Raw genomic sequence first — 22,269 nt, forward strand, 5'->3', positions numbered from 1 at the left:
ATCCTATGGCCTGTAGTGTTGAGTTCTCAAGGCCAGTTTGCCTGCTTTGCAGGATGAAAAACCCCAGAATAAACTGGGGAAAAAACCCTGCTGTCCACGCCAAGACTGGCTAACTTGGCTATGGCTGAGGAGGATCCTTCAGCTCCTCACGTCACCGACGGGAATCGAACCTAGGACACTCCTTCCCCAGCATATGGTTGCGAAGCGCATAGCCACTAGGCTAACCGCGCAGACTTCATAATTATTATTATTATATGGTTATTATATTATTCTATATAATTATTATTATATTATATAATGTCATCTCTAATCATTCACTCAACACTTCTCATACCTCTCCTTAAACCCAATTACTTACCTGGGCACTTACAACTAACTTTGTCAATCCACATTAGTCATTCACTAGACTTCAAGCAAAAATCTAGTCTGCTTACATGTTTATCCCACATAACTAGCATTTTGAAGAGCATTTCTCTTTGCACTTTGTTGTATCACTTTTCCAGAACTACAGAATCTTATATTCCCATGATTTCTCAATTATCTGTCTTAGAGTGAAAATATATCCTGCCAATGCCATTTAGTGGACTTTGCTAAATTCACTCTATTCTTCCCCAAGTTTCTCTTCAACAACTTTTCTTAGCCTCTTCTCCAGTATACTTATAAATTATAAATCTTACATGGTGCACTCAGTAAGAAAATTGATCAGTAATTCTGACATTGTTTTATTTCCCTTTCTAAAGATGAGTACTATAACAGCTACTGCGATCATCCAGAATTTTACCTTCTGACTAAGCCTTCTGTGCACCCACAGTAGAATGCACATATTTGAGGATTTCTGATTAAATATCATCTAATCATGGAAATGATTACAAGGAGAGAGAATGATTTCAACTTTGTGTTCATCCAGTTTGAACCCATCAAACACGTGCAATGATGTCTGCATATAAAAGGAACTAAAGAAGAACAGAGATCTGCACATGTCCAATGTGTCACACAGACTAGAGGGCATACAAAAGAACATGCAAATACCTTATTAGGTCTATACACGAATGCTAAGAGTATCAGAAACAAAGGGGTAGAGTATGTTGCCTTGGTCAATATGTTGGGACATCAGATTGTAGGTATTAGTGAGACCTGGCTATCACAATCAGACATACTAACTGGTATCGAGTGTAAAGGTTACAGCATTTTTAGGAAGGATAGACAGGATAGGAGAGGCGGGAGTGTGCTGCTAATGATGTCAGATGACTTCAATCCAGTTAGTGTTGAGATCTATGATTGTAGATCTCAACACTAACAGTTTTTCATATGGCAGTGAGTTTGAAGCCACCTGGCATGAGGTGGAATCTAACAAGATCAAATATAGTGGGGTGTTGTTACAGACCTGGTGGATCCATTGCTAGTGATGAAAAAATGTATTACCAAATAAAGATGATGTTGGTGACAGTGAGCATGAAAAGATTAATCATAATGGGGGACTTTAATCATCCAAGCACTGATTGTTTAGCAGTAAAATCTCATGAGAAGAATAAAAACTGAATTTATCGAGCTGTTGCAAGACAACTTTCGCAAGCAGAATGTGACAGAAGAACCTTGTGGTCAAAGAGTGTTAGATCTGATTATAGTGTCAAAGGATGTTTCAGTTAAAGATATAAATCTTCTGCCTCTGGTTGGTGACAGTGATCATGCAGTACTCACTTGGGAAGCAGCTAAGTTTTTGAATGTTCCATTCAGAAAAGGTTACATGCTGAACTACAAAGCAGGAAATTATGATCAACTGAGGAGTATACCGAGTTCAGTCGAATGGAATCGGTTGCTAGATGGGAAGAATATAGACAGTGCATGGGAAGCATTTAAAGAATACTTAAATGATGTGATATCAGAATGTGTCTCGAGAGTTCGAAGAATAAATAGGATAGGAGTCAAATGGATGTGTAATCTTATCAAGCAAGAGATTTGTAAGAAAAGGATTATGTGGATGGAATACCATGTGCATAAGGATGATATCTGTTATGAAAATTATAATCAGCAGGACAGAAGAGTCACAAGTGTTGTACAGAAAGCTAAGTCTGAGTATGAAAAAAACTGGCTCTGCAAGCTAAAGATAACCCCAAAAAATTTTATCGATATGCTGCAAGTAAAAGAAAAAATGAACATGGAAAAATAACTCTACTGAATACTGATGGTGTGAGGGTGACAGATACTGAACAGGTTGTTCAATTAATGAGTGCTCAATTTGCTAAAAACCTATTAACCTGGTGTATGCAACATTGAGTTTACTGCTATCGCTTCACTGATTGAAGAAGAGGAGGAGGTATTAGAGCTGCTGCAAATTGAATAAGAATTCAGCAACAGGAGCTGATGGGATATCGGCAGAGGTGCTCAAAGAGTGTTCACAGCTGAATTGGTTATTCCTTTAACCATGCTATATAATTTGATTCTCAGAACAGAGAAGATTCCACAGGAGTGGCAAGAATATATGGTAATCCCAATTGCGAAAGAGTGGTGCAAAGTCCGATGTATCCAACTTATCAACCAATCAGTATCTCAGGCGTGGTGGTGAAGATTTTGGAAAAGTCGGTTAGGGCTTGCATTCAGAATGGGTTGACAGAGAATCTCTACTTTGCAATGAACAGCATGGGTTTATTAAGGAAAGGTCATGTTTTAGCTACTTGCTCATATTCTATAATAATGTTACCATTGAGATAGACAAGTGGGATGGATTTCACTAAGTCTTTTGGCAGAATACACCAGGGAAGATTGTTGTATCAATGTTGGAGAATATGGATTTGGATTATAAAATATTAGCATGGATAAGAGAATGGCTGAATGACAAATATCCCAAAGTGGTATATGGGAGATGTGAGTCTGCAAAATTTAAAGTAACCAGTTGTGTACCACAAGGATCAGTCCTTGGTCCACTGTTTTTCAATCTGTACATTAATGATATTGGGAAGGATTTGAGAAGCCACATACAACTATTTGCTGATGATGTAAAGAGATGTAGGATAATCAGGAATGAGCTGATATGCAGTACTTGCAGAATGATTTTAATAAGCTGGAATTATGGGCATGGGGAAAATGGATCAGTTCAATGTCAGTAAATGTAAATTCATGCACTTTGGCATGATTAGATATCCAATGTCATATTATATTGATGAGATTATACTAGAAGAAACTGATCAGGCTATGGATCTTGAAGTTTTAGCAGACAGGAAGTTGAAGTCCAGGGGCCATGTAGCAAAGACTGCAAATACAACTCAAAAGATAATTGCAATGCTGAAATGAACTTTGACATACAAGGATGTTATTTTGCCTATTTACAAGGCCTTCATAAGACCTTGCTAGGCCTACTGTGCGCAGGTCTGGTCTCCTGGTTTCCATTGTGATTCTGATACATTTGAGGAGAGAGAGTGCAAAAGAGTGTTAAAAATGATATCAGGATTATGGAATACTGATTATGAAGACACCTTGAGAATTTGTAGACTGCAGACATTAGTAAACAGGTGAAAGAGGGGTGATATGATTGAGACTTACAAACTTCTGAAAGGGTCATATAGGATTTCAGTTGATGGAATTTTCATTTCTTGGAGGGTGGAGAAAGTACAAGAGGGCATCCTTGGAAGCTAAGAATGAATACTGCTAAGAGGGGATGAGATCTAGATTTTTCTACAACAGAGTGGTGTGCAAGTGGAATGGATTGCCATTGCATGTTGTGTGTGCAAGCAGTGTGAATGAATTCAAGAACAAGTATGATAGCTGGTGGGTGTGGCACGTGGCCTCCCTCCATGAGTCCCTGCCTCCCTGGAGATTTCTCTTATAATAATAATAAGATTATATTATAATATATATATAAATATAATATAGTTACTTTTCTACATTTTGAGTAACTGAGTTTTTCCCATCTCAAGCAATTTCTCTTGAGTACTTTCTAATTTAACAAATATTCAAAATAATTTCTCCAGACATACAGAATATATTTATCTTCATTTCTTATGGCATCATCTCCAATTTCCTTGATCAACTTTTGGATGTTATGTATTCTTTCCCTTATGTACTCTTTCCTCCATTTTTGAGCTTTTTCAGTAGCCTCTCAGAATGTTATTTCATCTTTGCAATATTTATTTTCTAAATTTTTACCAAAAATTTCCTTTCACACATAACTTAGCTTTCCTAAATTTTTCTCTATTCTTTCAGACATCTACTTGCTAGGAACTTTCAATATGATATGCTTTGCTTGCTCTTTTTCAGGACTACTTTTTATTTAACTTCTTGAGTCCAGCAAGAAAGAAAGATTTTTCTATCCTTGCAAACAACTTTACTACATGCCTTCATGAATCGATTAATGTTTTCTTCAAAGCTTTCCAGCGAGTCTCCAGGAAAGCAGATGTTCGTCAAAAAAATAGAAAGATTTAATAATATGTGTGGAATTATCAGAAAAACACTCCAACATAAAATTAGAAGAGAGAGACAAATTAAATTATACACAATACCAGACCAGCCACTGAATTAGAAACCATTATGCAGATGTATGTACACATCATTTACACAGTATATATGCAAAATACTTGATCACATGTTCTATGCAACTATTTAAGAATGCTGCTGGTTAGTAATAGTCAATAGTGTTGATCACAATGGGAAAAACGAATGATGTTTTGGAGTTTGATATCTATCTGACTGAGACTGATTTTGAAAACAGCAGAGCTGATTAGTTTCTCAAAAGGCGATTCTTGTAGCAAGGCTTATACGTTGGTCATACATAACTGGTAATTAACTTAAGGAAATTACAACGCATAAAACGGATATTAATTAAAGGAAACTTTAATGAATACCTTCAATATTTCAGCAACGTCACGTTGCCAGCTTCAGGAACATACAAATATGGTATGTGCACGCAGGCACTAACAAAAGCAAATGAGGAAGAAAGCAAGAAACTAATCTTGTTCCTAAAGTCCTAATGGTGCCCCCTAGTGGGCTAATTGGGCTGTCTTTGCTGAAGTTCTTAAGATGCAAGTCTCACAAATTTGAGGCAGTCTCATGCACCCAAATTTGTTGAGGTTTGGAACGTTTTTTAGAGCCACTGATGATTCCATGAATAACCTTTCGTACTTGAACTTGCTGTGGTGTATTATTTTAGTTTTCTTCCAACAAATTCTATGGCGGGTATCTACGGCATGCTCTGCAAGCCCAGAGTGGCTGTACTGGTGAAACCAGATGCAGTCTTTGTGTTCTGAAATCCTGATATTCACTGTCCTGCCTGTTTGGCCAAAGTAGGACAATTTACAGCTGCACAGGATCTGGTATACACCAGGTAGGTCTAGGGGAAGTGGCTGGTCTATAACAAGAAGTTAGGTCACATTTTTTGAGGTTATTATGGGATTATTAAAACACTATATAACAGGGCAAAATTAATCTGCTCAGATGACGATGCCCTAACCACTGAACTAAACCACATCCTTAACACTTTCTTAGACAACAATTTAGGAGTCCACAGTCTCCATGATACAATCAAACCAATTAGTGCAATCATAATCAATAAATGAATGAAAATCAATTACAAATACTTATCACAGAATATCAACAAGAAAGGATGGAAGAATGTTGATCATCGAACTAAATGATGTACTGATCAGATGATGGAGCTGCAACACATTTATAATTCACATAAAGTAACTTCACAACAGACTACTTGTATAGAGAAATAAATGACTTCCCATCCAATTGTCCTAGTATTCCATAATGCACAGCACATCTCCTTTAGGATGTGTATATTGTTATGAGACAGTCACTATCCAGACCAATTTCAACTTTTATTAAGGTGAAAAAGTGAGCAGGTTGTTCAGCATAACAATGAATAGTATATGGATTCAAAAGACCCTGACAGTTAGGAGGGGGGGAAAGAAAAATAATAGAACAGATAAAGAAAAATGCCTTGCCTCCCTTATATCATCATGTAGCCTTCACTAAACAATCAAAAGACCAATAGGAAACAAAATTCAATGACGACTAGTATCTAAGTGGTTAGCTTTATCTAAGTTAACTACTTTGAGTTTGCCTTCGCTGCCTGGGATTGCTCCTCAGTCGTCTGAAGCTAACATAAGACCACAGTGAACTAAAAGGATGGAAAAGTGAAAGAAACCTCTCATAATAAGAATAGACAGAATTTTATCTCTATATAACACTGGTGATCTGCATCACCTCACCAAAATTTGCTATTTCCTAAAATGCTGCTTTTAAATATAAAAATGAATGGATTGAACAACTGAATTTCCATAATACAATATTGTTAAGCATTTGTACATCATATTACTGGTTTTTAAATCCATGTTTTTTTTCTAACCTTCCATAAATGATATTTTAATCATTAAATTCTTTCCATATTTTAACTCATTTTAATTCACTGCTAACTGGTGGATGGTAGTGCCCAACATATTACATAGCCTGTTCCAAATATGCAGGGTAAGAGAGCAGTTGTCACAGATTGGACAACTGATAAGGTACCTCTACATGATGGCATTTCTGGAAGCTGTCCATGCTCAATTCTTCAAGTAGGGTCTCTCCTACAAGGCTATCCCTGGAACTTCATTAAGCTTATAAATAGAGTGAGTGTCAATGTTAGTGCCCAGATGTAGAAGTTCAGAGTGCAAGTTGTGGAAATTCATGAATAAACATTTCCATTTATCAGATTCTGCTGTTACTTATGTATAGAATATCATTACAGGTACCAGAATGATATCGGTATTCTATACATCATAGAATGCCAGTATCATTGAACAGAATAGAATGTTTATTCCAAACAGTAGAAGATGAAACCCTAGGTTGTACTGGAGAAGTCTGCCAATGTGTGATTGGTCTGTAATATTTTATAGGTTTTTGACTCTATACTGCTGAAACATCACAATTTTTATACTGGATAAGCATCCATGCTTCTTTCATAGTTGAAGAAATTCCTTTTTAACTTCTTTATATCAGCTGGACCAAAAAAACTACAATATAATTGTTTCCTCAGTTTCTGTGATATTTGCAAATGTTAATTATGTACACCTGAGCAGAGAAGATTATGATTTTAAGTTCACTGGCTTTAGAAGAAAAGGAAAGTGGCCACATTTTCCAGTCTTCTAAGTTTCGAATTTTTTTTTTATAATAAAACTTCTTGAACAATCAGACATTGAAAAGTGAATTTCAAGCATGGTGAGGTTCTCTCTTGAGGATTAGTCCAAAGGGAATGTCTCAAGATCCCATCTTCCAAAAATTTTTAATTTCATCTCATCAACATTGCTGGCAGTTAGTCCACTGACTGCTGAACTTTTCCAAAATACCAAAAAAGATGTATACTGAATCATTATTGCTCACACACCATACAAACTGTCAACTTCCTGTTAAAAAAAAAAAAAGATTCTAGAACCAATGTAAAGAGCAAGAGACTAAGAGGACAACCTTGCTTGACTCCTTTTTGAATTTTAATCATGTGTAATAGGAACTCTGACTAGGAGGCACGTAATTGTATTGGTATAGGCTCTTTTGATAATAGTCTTTTGCTCGCCTCAATCTGCTGGAGGATGCAGAACAGAAAGAGCTTGGCATAGTCAAATGCTCAAGTAATATCCACTGAGAGTATTCATCAGACAGAATATATCGTGTAGTAGGAAAAGATTAAACTCTACTGCGCGGCCAGGAACTCCATATCTGTGCGCTTTTGTACCTCATTCCTATTGTGAGCCTGTTATTGTTGTTAATGTGAAAAAGGATCTTTAGTTGGTATTAGATTAGCCTCCAGTTGTTGATTAAGGTATGATCTTTGTTAGATTTTGGAATGAGGATAGTATTTAGCTGGCTAATACTGAATTTCCTCACACCCAAATCTGTGTGGATGGTTGAGAGACATGTTAACCACAAAGAGATCCATAACTCCTTTCAGAAAACTATGAATATCTGTTTGAAGAAGTAGTACTACAGAAATTTATGACTCCTTGAACATTACTACCTTTCCTGCTCATATTGACGATGGGCCTGGTATTTGACCCAGAGAGAGAGAGAGAGAGAGAATGGGAAAAATAAAATCCCAGGCCTTGTAGTACTGTTCCTAGCACATATGGTACTAGGGATTTCCTTGTTTGGCATTCTTTATAGGCTGTAGTAATACTGAATCTATCATGCCCATCGTCAATATGAGCAGGAAAGGTAGTAATGTTCAAGGAGTCATAAATTTCTGTAGTACTACTTCTTCAAACAGATATTCATAGTTTTCTGAAAGGAGTTATGGATCTCTTTGTGGTTAACATGTCTCTCAACCATCCACACAGATTTGGGTGTGAGTCCTTTCTTCATGAAATTTGGCAAACTGTCTGTTGAAGAATGCTGCTAAAGGAGCATCTGCTAAGTGCTATTGTATTCTTATTTTAAAATTCCTCTTTGCACTTTACATTCTACACTATTCCACAGGCTTGTTATGAACCAGTTTCTCTTTTTATGTGGATCTTTTACTTTTTACCTTTTGAGGAAATCATGTTCCTTTCCCGTTCAATCATGTTTTATTTTGCTGCTGCTTTGAATTTCAACTATGTATCCCAGTTACAGGTAACATCATTCTAATTTGAAGAGATGATCTGTAGACAATAGCTACACTCTGTAATTCAGAAGTCAGGTTCAGAAAGCAGAATTTCAGATAACTGGAGATGAGCTATCATATTCTGTATACAAAAAAGGAAATACAGTAGATGCCAACTATAGTGAACTCCTACAAATAAACAGTTTGTTATAGCACATGGTTTGCTATAATAGATTGAGGGAAAAAAGATTTTCTTCAAAAAAATTGAGTGTGAGGATCAACGTAAACTGTAGTAAATTATACATTAACAACAAAACAATTGCTGGAACCATGCATAAATAAAAGAAATCAAACAAAAGAGAACAATGAAAATAGCAAGAAAGTGTATACTGACAACTGAACACAAAGGAACCATATCAAAACACACACAAAACAAAGAGCACAAAATGGCACAAATGCAAATAATAATGGGAGATGTATAAGTAGGAAGAGACCAGAGATGTATGAATTTATAAAAATGAAAATCAAGAATTGACATTTAAATTTTGAAAAAATTATGCTTATCTGAAATGTTTGTAAGAGCTTCCATAGCACAACTGGAAGATTTTTTTTTTTCCTTTTTAATGGGAACACATCCACAAAAGGTTAATAAAGCTAGTACTGTGGATGGGCAATAAGGAACTTATTCACATTTGACTTGAAAGCTGTATCCCTTGTATTCCTTGGTAGAAGAGAAGAAATTCGTTCTGTGGGTTTGGAGATGAACTGTGAGAGGGTAAAGGAATTACTGATGCCAATTTTGATGAACAGCAGCCATAGATGTATTTATAGAAAATGCAAGTTGTGGAGACTGAACACCTGTGCAAAAGGTGTTATTTTGCACAGATGTTCTTTTCTGCATAGAATCCAGTATTTTCAGGAAACTCTTAGGGGCACCTCACAATTCCAGAAATGAGAGCAGTATTGAATGGTCAGGCAAATATGTGATTTGTGTAGGGTTAGGAGCTGTTTGGAGTTAAAGTAACACATCAAGCAAATGAGAATACCTAATTTTTTGAATGCAGAGGAGGCAATTTCAGTAATATGCTTGTGCAAAGAGAGATTTAAGGTTACAGTTATTCTGAGAAAGTGAATCTTATTTCAATTAAAGATGGAGTATTGTCAAGGATTGAAAGAACAGGGTTTCTCTTTTTTGTGAGAAATAATGCAGAGCTGTGTTTCCTAGCATTGAAGTTGATATTATCCAAACCCCACTGATGGAAGTTTTGAAAATTGGAATGACGGGAAGAATGACAGGACATTGCACCCTTCAATCAGGAAAAGACCAAGTTTGAATCGTGTTGTGATGAAAGGAATCTTTATGTGAGTTTTTTTCAACTGTAGGTAAGTTAGCTGATCTCATTCGGAGGTAGCAGGATTTTTTTTCCTTCTTGAAACTATGGTTTTTCATCTTGCATGCAGGCAAATCATCCAAGAGAACACATGCAATTTACAGACCAATATATTGTTGGTAGGTGGAACATGATATTGTGTGGAAATGGTGGATAGTGCTGTTGTGTACATGGAGAATTAAGTATTGTAGATGGAGTGGAGTACCTCCCACAACGTGTCCTTGGAAGCATCACATCATAATAATAATAAACTAAATATGTCTGTATCATTAACACTAACCTTAAAAACTTTCAGCAACCAGTCAACCCCAGTAATAAAGAGGGAGAGAACACAATTGATGAATTGGTTTGCATTAGTCAAGCTTAAGGGAAGGGGAAAGTACTTGGTGCAGCTGGTGTGAACAAGTTTCTAATTTGACAGAGACTCAATGATGGACAGCTGGTATAAATTGATACTGTTCTTTTAGAACAGTAAATTAAAAAAATATGTCACAACATAGTATTTCTTTAATTGGAAGTTTAATTAAAAGTTATGCAGCTTGGGTAGGTAACTAACTGATCATTTGGTGTTTGAAAGATTATTTATTTATTCATAAGTAAATTCTAAATCAAAATAGTAAAACCTATACTGCTTTAGAATTTTTGATTTTTTTTTTATCTAAATTTCTGACCATAGGGATGTCTACTTGGTAAAACTGCATCTTCATGGTGGATTATTCAAACATCAGTCTGCACTTGTTAACTGCAAAGGTACTGTGTTTCAACAGTACAATACAAAGCTTCATATAATTCCAGTAACTCAGGACAAGCTCTGCAACTTCAGCTGGAAAATTTTTACCCCACTCTCATATTCCCTAGACATCTTACTCACCAATTATTACCTTTTCGTACTGCTACACAATTATATGCACAACTGACAGTTTTGAAATCAGGAGGCTAAAAATTATTTTTTCAGTTTAAAATCAGAAGTTTTAAAGGAGTGGTATTTATAAACTTCCATTGACTGTGAAGGTGCTTATTTTTCTGAATAATATGTTTTTGTTCTGTTTTACAAATGTTTTAATTTTAACCTAAAACCAATTGAACTTTTTTGGCCAGCCAATATTTTAAAAGAATTTCATCAACATGGCTATTTTCTGATTTTTGTGTGTCATCAAAATAATTTTAATACATCACAATACCAGGGTTTCAGCTGAAAAGTTAACAGGAATGTTGTGGTATGCCAATACCATCAGAAAGAGTTTCACAATAAGCACATTTCATTTTGTTTTATTAAACAATATGGTCTATTTATCCTATTTGACTGCAATACTTAAAAATTACTAAAATTTCTACTAAACCTATAATTGTAATACTATAAATATTTGTTTAAATTTTTATATAGTCATCATTTTTAGTTTCATCTATTTCAAAATAATTAAAAAAAAAAAAAAAGTAAACTTCTGTTTACCTTTCACTCTGATGTCAGGAGAAGGAGGTTCATCTCTTGGGCGAGGGGATTCATCCCAGTTCCAATGAAATGATCTTGTGCTTGAATGCCTGCTTGAGTGATGTGATGCTTCCCTCTCTTTGTAATGATCCTTATATTTTTTAGATCCTTTATCTCTGTCTATAGTCAAATTTAGCAATAATGTAATTATGTTGAAATAACACATAACATCAAGTGAGAACTGTATACCTACTTTATCATGAAAAGAAGTGTTACCAGAAATTTACACTTATGTCAAAAAAAAATGCCATAAATTTACTAATCTCTGTAGCTGTCATTAACAGCTACAGAGATTAGTGCCCTTCACTTGAAAAGACCTAGGTTCAAATAGGCTTTATAGATAGAATTGACTACCTCATTATAGCAGTAGTCTCTTCTGGCAGTAAGAGACTTGCTTCAGTTCATTGTAATATAGACATCGTTAGATTATTCTTTATAGCAGGGTGAAGAACTCAAGTGAAGTGGATATTTTTGGTGAAGATCTGAGTAATGAAGATTCATCTGAAAGTGATAGCAACATTCCAGATAGGCTCTACTTCTATTTGGATATAGGTGGGTAGAAACTCATATTCAGACAAATTACGAGAGGGGGGGGTACCCAAAAATAACTGGAATCTGAACATGGCGTGCACACATTTTCTAGTTATGGATGATGTTGCTAGGCATTGTGAGTGTGCAGTTTTCTGCACCAGTCTGGAAAGTGGCATCATCCTGTGTGAACTGGTTCATTGTTCTGGCTGCATTTTTTGTTAGAGCTAACAAGCAAGGTTGGTGATTTTGTGATGGCTGACCACAAGGAACAGGGAGTGTGCATAAAATTTGTTTTCTTTTGGGTAAAACTGCAGATGAAACTAATGTTATGCTTTGACAAGAACTTTAAAGATGATGCTTTAGGTAAAACACAGGTCTACAAGTAGTTTTCCCATTTCAAAAAAGGAGATGTGTCTGTTGAAGAGCAACCATGATCTGGCCAACCTTCGACAAGCAGAAATGATGAAAACATTGAAAAGGTTTGCCAAGCAATTAATGAAGATCATTGAAAGACCATTGAGCAAGTTTCTGAAGAGACAAATTTGTCATGAAATTTGTGCTAGCAAATTTTAGCAGAAGATTTGGAAATGAAATATGTATCTGCTAAATTTATGATTTGTTTGCTCAAAGGATCAAAAAAAAAAAAAAAATCATGTGAATGTGATGGTATACGACAAAAACAGCCAGAAATGTGGGGTAGCAGAGATTACTGTACCATGACAATGCCCAGCCCATGCAGCCTTGTCTGTCCAACAGTTCTTGACGAAAAACAACATGACAGATGCTCCCCATCCTCCCTACTCACCCGATCTCTCTCTCCATGTGACTTTTTTTTATTCCCACAGATAAAGAAAAGCAAGAGAGGACAGCAATTCATTGATGGGGACAAAGTGAAAGAAAAGTTGCTGGAGGCCATAAACAGTATTCCAGTTGAACAGTTCCAGTAATGTTTCCAGCAGTTCTCAAAAAATGTTGGGAAAAGTGCATTAACTCACATGGAGAGTACTTTAAAGAAGACTAAAATATAGTATTATAAACTTTAATCTTTTTTTTAAAAATAATTTTGGTTATTTTTGGGTATGCTCCTCATATATGCCTTTAGATGGTGATACCAGACTAAAAGTAGTACGTTCTTCTGACATGTTTGAATGACTTGAAATATTTTTGACTAGTGAGCTAATGGATATGGTGGTATCTGAATCAAATCATCATGTTGAGCAGTTCTTGCAATCAAATCAGCCTATAAGTCCACGTTGTTGAGTTAACCATTAGAAACTAGTGATGTGAAGATATATACCAGTTTTCTTGAACTGGTAACATTAACCAGAAGTGACCAAAAGGCAGGTTTGAGAAGTTGGACGACTAAAGTATTGGAGTTTTGTTCCAATGCTTTAGTCACCAATCTTCAAACAAACAATGTCATTAAATCATTTCGTCCTTCTTCAGAGCTTTCCAATGATAATTTAGCCATTCTGGAAGGCAACACCAACATAATCTATAAAATAAGGTCTGTGATTAATTATTTAGTGCAGAAATTCAAAACAACAAACATTCCAGAAGAACACCTATCACTCGAGTCTTGAGGATACACTGAAGTGGAACGGTGGTTTACACTCATGATTTATTAACCTGATAAACTAGACAACATGGAATTAAAGCATGTATGATTGCAGAATCATGCTTTGATTATGTCTGGAGTTATGAAGCATGCCAAAAAATGCCTGTAAAAGAAACAGCAAAAAATTCCACAAATGTTTTCTTCTTCAGAAGGTTTAGATGCATCTATATGGGCAATTACTAAACTACAGTTGCCTTTAAACTTTCTGAAGGAGAAAACTTACATTTGTGGAACTTATCATATGTGTAGGGAAAGGGACACCTCAATCGATGAAGTCAGCTGCAAAAAAAGGAGAACCAAATTCATGAGAAAAGGCCAATCACTTCTGTTAATGTGGCAAGATGACTGGTAAAAATTATTTCATCAATTATTTCATATGAGAAAACTGTGATAATGACTAAACAGAACCAAAAATAGAAAGGATAGAGCCTTTAACTGTGGTGAACTATAACATGCATATGAAAGCTGTGAGTAGAGCCAATCAAATGTTCAAATACAACCCTTGTATAAGAAAACACTGAAATGGACTATACCAGAAAGATACACATACAAAATATATACAAAAATAAATTCTACAGTTGCAGTGTGTATAAGTCATCAATCATTGTTCTCCTAAAGCAGATCCAATAACTAGAATTTCAGGTAAGCCAGAATTGTCTTATTGCCTCAATTTTATGAAAACTGAGGCAACGAGCAATCCCACTGACAAATGATACCTCCTTTGTCAGTGGGATTGAAACACCACCTTGTTTACTGGAGGCATGAAGTAGCCAATGTTATGTTTAATCCCCAGAGAAGGGGGATCCACCTTCTAACAGTGTGACTGATACTCTTCAAGTGCATGCCAAACAATGTGGAGATCCAAAGCTTCCCCATCTTCAAGAGAACAGCAGCAAAGCAGTTCCATAGATTCCTGGTCGCCAAATAGCATATAGAACTCAACCTGGCATTCATGGAGTGGTACTGAGAGGGGGGGGGGCACATATAAGGCCATATTTATGGCATAGAGACAAGATAATGTCTACATGGAAACAAGTCTAAGAATCCATCTCTATCCACTACATGTTCCCTTGCTCTTTTCTCTTCACCTCTTAAACATCTCATGATAATAAATTTAAATTGAAAGCGTTCCACTGAGGTTAAAATAAAAAACAAACCTCCCACAAAAAAGCCAAAAAAAAAAAATTTAAAAAACCTCTTTTCAACATTCACTTCACTTAAATGTGGCATAAATATTAAATGACATGCACCAAAATTGATCTCCTGTTTGGGATTGAATTTCAAACTACTGCCACAACACCACAGTCTATCTTCAACTATCCAAACTATATTCCGTATGATTCCTCATGCCACAAGGGTAGTAGAGATCCAATGTACTTTTGCGTGATTCCATATTCCTTGTCAGAGGATGCCTGATCTTGAATCTCCTCTTTATGGCTTTCTGTAGCTTAAGATTTCTTTGCTTCATTATGTATATCATTCATCTGCTGTTTCTATTGCTCCCAATTCTGAAAATAATTCTGACTTCTTTGAATTCTTATCCTTGAAGCTTAATATCCACAACTTCAACTGGCTCCCATTTTCCAATTCCACTGACCAAGCTGAAAGAGATATTTACTATTAGCAATGACTTAAAGCAAATTGTGTCTACCAATCAGAATACTTGACAATCCTGCCCACTAACCCAACACTTTGGATCTCTTCTTAACCAGTCTTCCTTCCAGGTAAACTGGTTAAGATTCAAATAATAACCTCATACAAGTTTCATCTCGACTGGAACACCCTCCTTTCAGCAATTCACAACTTTATATATTTGGCTTGTGTCAAGTAGGAAGATCTCCAAAACTTTTACTCCTTTTCATAATCTGGCCACTGTTTCCATTCTCCAGGTCCTGATACTTGTTGTTACCATGTGACAGAAATTACCCATGGAAGGAGGGTCTTCATTCCCTGCTCTGTTAAATTTCCAACCAGTATCCAATCCATGATTTTTTCAAAAGGTGAGACAGAGTGATTAAAAAAAAAAAAAAACATATTATAAGACTTCACACACAGCCAACACTGAAACCCACAACATTTATTATTATTATTATTATAAAAACCTCCATGGAGTCAAAGACTCATTATGGGAGGTCCACTGTTATACACACAGTTTATCACACTGCGCCTTAAATATATTCGCTGTCTCTGCGCTCACCACACTCTCGCACAATGTATTCCAATCACTCACCACTCTCCATGCAAAAAACCTGCTCCTCATTCCCTTGCTCACACCCTCCTTATACAGCTTCCAGGGATGACCTCTTGTTCTCCTGCTATCTTCACCCATTCTGTGTAAAACCTCCCCGACATTAATCTGGTAATAACCTCTTAACAGCTTATATGTCTCAATCATATCCCCCCCCCCCTCTATCCACCAATTTCGGCAAATTGCATTTTGTCAATCTGTCTTCATACTCTACATTCCAGAGACCAGAAACCACCTTAGTCAATTGCCTCTGAACTTTTTCCAATGCATCTTCATCTTTTTGAAAACCAGGTGACCAGATCTGTGCACAGTAATCCATGTGGCCTGATCAAAGCCTTATACAAAGGAACCATAGCATTCTTACTTCTACAAGTCAGTGTTCTCCCATTATCCACTGTGTTGTCTTCACAATTTTACTAACATGTCCCCGAAATTTTAGGTCCTTGTCTATAATTACTCCCAGATCGCTCATCTCCTCTACCTCTTCCAAGATATTCCACCAATTGTGTACTTTACGTGCCATCTCTGCTTCCCAAATTTCAAAACCTTACACTTTGAAACATTGAATTGACATCCCCACATCTACCCATTCAGCCAGTGTATTCAAGTCCTCTTGAAAAGCTACAGCATCTGCTTTACTCCTGATAGCTCTCCCCAACTTTGCATCATCTGCAAACAACTGCATATCACCATTCAGACCTCTCCACATATCATTTACATACAAATTAAACAGCAACAGACCCAAAACAGATCCTTGAGGTACAACACTAGTAACTTTCCTCTTCTGGGATATCGCTCCTCCATAGACAACTCGCTGATACCTATCAGACAGCCAATCTCCAATCCAGCGAACTAATCTACTGTTCTGCCCCATCCATTCCAATTTAATTACCAGCTTGTCATGTGGCAATTTATCAAATGCCTTTGCAAAATCTAAATATACCACTGTATATGCAACACCCTTATCCAACACATTTGTCACTTTATTATAAAAAGTAAGCATATTGTTAAAGCACGAACTTCATTTTAGTGAATCCATGCTGGCCGCCAAAGAGTATTCTTCTGTTGTCAACCTAATTCTGAATCTTAGTCCTAACTAACTTCTCTAATACCTTAACCACAACTCCAGACACACAGACTGGTCTATAATTCAAAGCCTTACTCTTATCACCTCCATTATGAATTGGAACAATTTTACCCTCTTTCCACTCTTTTGGAACTTGACCCAGTGAGAGACTCATGTTGAAAAGATATGCAAAAGCTGTTGTTAACTCTGTGGCACATTCCCTCAAAACACATGAAATAGCATCAAGTCTATTCAATTCCTCATATATCTCATGTTCACTTACTAACAGTTCCTCCTCCTCCTTTCCCACTGCTTTCAAGTTCTGTATGATGTCACATTCACAAGAATGAAATACCATTATAAATTGCTCACTAAATATCTCAACTATATCTTCCGCAGCAGTTATCATTCCTCCATTTTAAGCAATCAATCCCATCCTACCATAATCATCCTTTCTTCTACTGACTACATATCAAAAAAACTCCTTAGAATTTTTTTTGGCAGCTTTAGCCTAACTGCTGCTCATACTGCATTTTTGCTACTCTTATCAAGCTAGTCACTTTCCTCACCTGCTTTTTGTACCTCTCATGCAACCGGTTGTTATAAATACTCATTTTGTGTTTCTTCCATAATACCTTCTTCTTCCAGATTGCATACCTTATCTCTTGATTCATCCATTTTATGCCTACTCTATTTATCCTCTTAACCTTTGGAATACACTCTGATATTGCCTTCACCAAATAGTTCTAGAGTATGGCCCAAGCAGCATTGATATCCTTTCCATCCAATTCCTCTTTCCAATTTATTATTGCAAGCTGTTTCCTGAGCTTTTCATAATTACCAGTCTTACAGTTCCACATATATTCCTTTCTAACAGACGACCTCGAATGACTGGTCACCCTGCAAGTGATCACCTCGTGGTCACTCTCACCAACTGGTGGAGTTGCAAAACAATAATTAGGAGTTCTAAGTCTCACTTCAGTTAAAAGGGCTAAATAATGAAATCTTGTTACAATAGCAACTGTGCCTTCTCAGTTCCTGGCAATGCCCAGGAACATTGCAATATCACTTAAAGATTAAATTAACCTCCATACATCAATTTTTATGATACAAGTCCTGCAGATGATCAAGGCAAGACTAATGACTGTCTTTCATCATCTCTACACTACATTATAATCAGCTGGAAGGCATCCATCCTATAACATGAAAGCAAACTCATACACAAGAGTGGTCTAAAAAGTTCTCAGCCTAACAATGAAAACACAAATTTATAATTTCAAAATTATTTTTATATTTCAACATAATTTCCCTTAAGACTAATATGTTTATTCCAGCGATGCTCTAACGCCATTATCCCATCTCTGTAATGAGATCTGCAAAATACCCCTCTACAGCTGCAATCACCTCTTGATTCAAAGAAAAACACTGACCAGCGAGAAAGAGTTTTAGTTTTGGGAAGAGATAGAAGTCAGAGGGAGCCAAATCTGGTGTTAGATTGTGATAGAGTGGAAATTCATGTATTCCTATCTTATCACAGTCTAACATGCTTTTCCAAACAAAAGAAATGAGATAAATACAATAAATTGCCTCTAAGTGTAGAATAAGTATTATGTATATATAAATCAAGTGTGTTCTGTTATGAAAAGGTTAAATAAGTATGTAATTTGTGCCATTCACGAATATGGTTAATTTAATATTGAAAGTGTAAAACATTAGCAGAGCATTATAAAATATGTATAAAAGAGTTATAAAATGTAAGCACAAATTCAACAGTTGGGGGGGGGGGGAGTCAAGTCCAAAGGTTACGCGAAGGAGCGTCTCGCCCCAAATAAACAACGTGACGTCAGCGTACGTGCGATAAGCAGGGCAGAGAATGGATGCCATGACGTAGTAGTGTTGGATTCTGATTATATAGAAATTGGAGTAATTATTATTTGTTTCAGAATCCAACATGATCTTCCATCACATAGGCTAGACTTGTAAATATTATTTAATGCATATAACTTATTTTAAAATTTAATATTCATATAACTACCTTAATTTTGTCTAATATTTAATTATTTAATCAAAGATATATGTATTAATAATGAAAAGACTGTATTAAATATTATTAAGCTATTTTATTTATTACTATGTTAATATTATAAAAGTTTGCATTTGATAATTTAACTGCGTATTAATTGAAATGTAAATATTCTTTATTTATTCCTGTTTATAGAAGTTAACGTTATGCAATACCTCAATTTTATTATGTTTTGTTTTGTTGTCATGGAAACATATGTTAGATAGCTTGCACGTTTTTGGAACACCACGTGAGGAGAAGGTTTATTGAAAAGAGTTTTAGAAAGAAATCATGTGAGCATTTAGGTGGGAAGAACGGATATAAAATGCGAGGAATGCTGGAAAAGGGGGAGATTAGATTATTATGAGAGAGAGAGAGAGAGAAAGGAGAGGATTGGCATTAGGTTGGAATCGGAGCATTCGGGAATCACAGTGCGATAATAGCGAGTCGGCAAGTCACTCAAGCAGCTAAATAAAGTCTACTAGTCAAGAGGCAGTTAGCTAATAAGTTGTAGAATAACAATTATAGCTACGGAAGACAGCTGAGTGACTACTAATAGACTAGCAATACTTGAGTTGAGATATAATTTCAGCGCTGACCTTTCAAGGACATACGGAACCTTGAAGCAAAGTACGAAGTTTCTAGAGAATAGCAGAGCTGTAAAATTGAAGTTTACTGTTAGCTGTGTTGTGATTTGAGTTGTGAGTCAGCAGTTAGAATTGAAGGAAGTACAGGAAGATGGTTTAATGTTAAATCTGGTGCGAGACAAGGATGTACATTATCCCCTCTGTTATTCATTATCTATATGGATCACATTATGAAGGAATGTGGTATTAAACCTGATATCAAAATTGGAGATGTTAATGTCAGCTCTTTGCTTTATGCGGATGATGTTATACTTCTAAATAAATCCGCTACAAGTCTGCAAGATTCTCTGACTAAATTGAATAGCTCTTGTAATAGATATGGTATGAAGGTCAGCAATAAAAAGACAAAGACAATGAAAATAGGCAGAATCATTGAAAATGTCAACTGTGTTGTGAATGGAGAACCTGTGGAACAAGTAAAACATTTCAGCTACTTAGGCACAATTTTTACTGAAGACGGTAAACTAAATATAGAAATAGACAACAGAATCAGCAAAGCTGGTATGGTGGGAAGTCAATTGAATAAATTCATATGGAATAAGAAAGAAATTAGTCGGAACACTAAATTAGCTGTATATAAGACTGTGTTCAAACCAATTTTAACTTATGGATCTGAGAGCTGGGTCAGAAGTAAAACACTTGACCAAAGACTAGAGACCGCAGATATGAGAGTTCTGAGAAAGATTAGAGGCGTGAACAGATGGCATCAATGGCAATATCATATTAAAAATGAGGATATTAGGAAAGAACTTGACATTGTCAGCATCCAGGAATGCGTTAGCAGAGCTAATCTCAGATGGTATGGTCACTTAAATAGAATGGGAGAGGAAAGATTAGCAAAACAAGTGTTCTCTGCCAGGTTGGCAGGAAAACGACCCAGAGGAAGACCAAGATATAGGTGGATTGATACGGTACAAAGTGCCTTAGACGACAGAAATATAAGATCTGATAATGTTGGAGTCTTGACAAGTAACAGACTGATTTGGAGGAAAATTGTAGATAGGAAGTTAGTAATGATGTAATTTTTTCATGTAGTACTGTCATATCCTGTACACCCCTTGAGATTACATGGCAGGAATTTGATGATGATGATGTTAGCTGTGTTTTGAATTATAGTGCCTAAAGAATTATTTGAATGCAGGAGGAATTAACAACTGTGCATTTTAAACCTCAAGATAAAGAATTATTGTGTATTGCGTTAACTCAAGAGTGATCAGTAGTACTTCAAGCAAGAACGTTTGTTTATGTGTATTGTGACCGATGATTAATTCAGTTATTGCTTAGAAGATTTATTTTAATGAGTGCCGTATACTGCTCAAAGTGTTTACAGTTATATAAAAATGTTTGTGTGTAAGTTATGAAGAAAGAAAATTATCGGTAAGATTATTCCAACCATTAATATTCCTTTGCAGAAAAGTGTGAGAGTTTCATCCTAGAATTTCCTTATACTAACAATAACTATTGAGGAAGTTAGCTAAAATGGAAATTTAAAAGTGTTTGTTTGTGAAGAGGTGTTACTGCAATTTTTGTTGTATTTGGAACTTAAGGAACTGTGAGAAGACTGTATTATAGAGATAACAGATTTACCATTGTATGAGTTGAATGATTGAATTTATCTGAGGAGTTAAAATGTTTGTGATATCTTAATTACTGATATGAATTTAAGTGTAAAATTTGTGATTTTAAAATTAAATGTTTGTTTTTGTTTATCTAAAGTTGTATTTTGCCTGAATCTCTTTTACTGCACCATTCATAAAATATTCGAACTAAAGCGGGTAAATTAAGTAAGTCAAACATACTCGGCCAGTATATAATTTTAAGGAGAAATAGTTGAAGGTTGATTTTTCTTCAATTCTTGAACTAATTCAGATATAAAGTGGCACAGTCTTTAGATATAAATTTTCTTTATATCTGAATTAGAAATCAACTTACAACTTATCAATTGTTTAAGAACATCATAGTGATTAACATGTCGGATCCAAAGTAAAGATTTAGAAGAAGTAGGATTAAACAGTAGCACGTGTGAATCGGCCGGACACCAAAAGGGGCGAGAATCGCCGAAAAGAATAGAGGGAAATATAAGGGTCATGTGACCCTGTTACAAGGCTCTTTGTCCCTGGATCTCCTGTGTGTTCGTCCCTCGTGGTGGCGAGGGGTGCAAGTGCCCTCGATGTCGGACGGCTCCCGATAGGCAGCTACGGTCTTGGTGGCCGTATTCTCCGTGAAAAGAAGCAAGTCTGGCTGTCCACAGAAGGCCAGTTTCCTGTGAACCTATGAAGCACTAAAGAACCGAAAGGGGAAGATAAGTAAGCTCTGTTTGTGTTTAACAGAATATGTGCCGTGTTAATATGTTATGGAAAAGGAACATTAATGATATAGGATAAGATTGTATTGCTATCAGTTTAGAGGGATATTGAATTTAATCTTACTATCTGTCATTGTGTTTAAGTTCGCTCTTATATTGAATGAAGTTAAGGATATGTTAGAGTAAAGAATTGGCATAATATAAAGAGGTTTTGAAAGATATGAATGTTATCTTGTGTAGTCTGACAGAGCTACGGAGTTTTAGATTGATTGTGATAATAGCACATGACTAATGCATTAGCGAAGGTTAATATAATTCATACTTTAGGAAGCTACTGTATAATATTTTATGAGTGTAATAG

The 22,269-nt window shown here is 35.8% G+C and overlaps 1 protein-coding gene across 1 annotated transcript in view; it reads right to left on the reverse strand.

Moving 5' to 3' along the window:
- The window catches only part of Prp16 (ATP-dependent RNA helicase l(1)G0007), a 261,425-nt gene that overhangs the window by 213,684 nt on the left and 25,472 nt on the right, over window positions 1-22,269 (reverse strand). Inside the window, exon 3 of the mRNA XM_090397330.1 lies at window positions 11,393-11,551. Coding sequence (XP_090253456.1) covers window positions 11,393-11,551 — 159 coding nt within the window. The remainder of the gene's footprint in view (window positions 1-11,392; window positions 11,552-22,269) is intronic.

The sequence above is a fragment of the Typopeltis vanoorti genome, chromosome 9, assembly GCF_054136105.1.
Source record: "Typopeltis vanoorti isolate ZY-2024b chromosome 9, IOZ_Tvanoo_1.0, whole genome shotgun sequence".
In the NCBI taxonomy this organism is placed as follows: domain Eukaryota; kingdom Metazoa; phylum Arthropoda; class Arachnida; order Uropygi; family Thelyphonidae; genus Typopeltis; species Typopeltis vanoorti.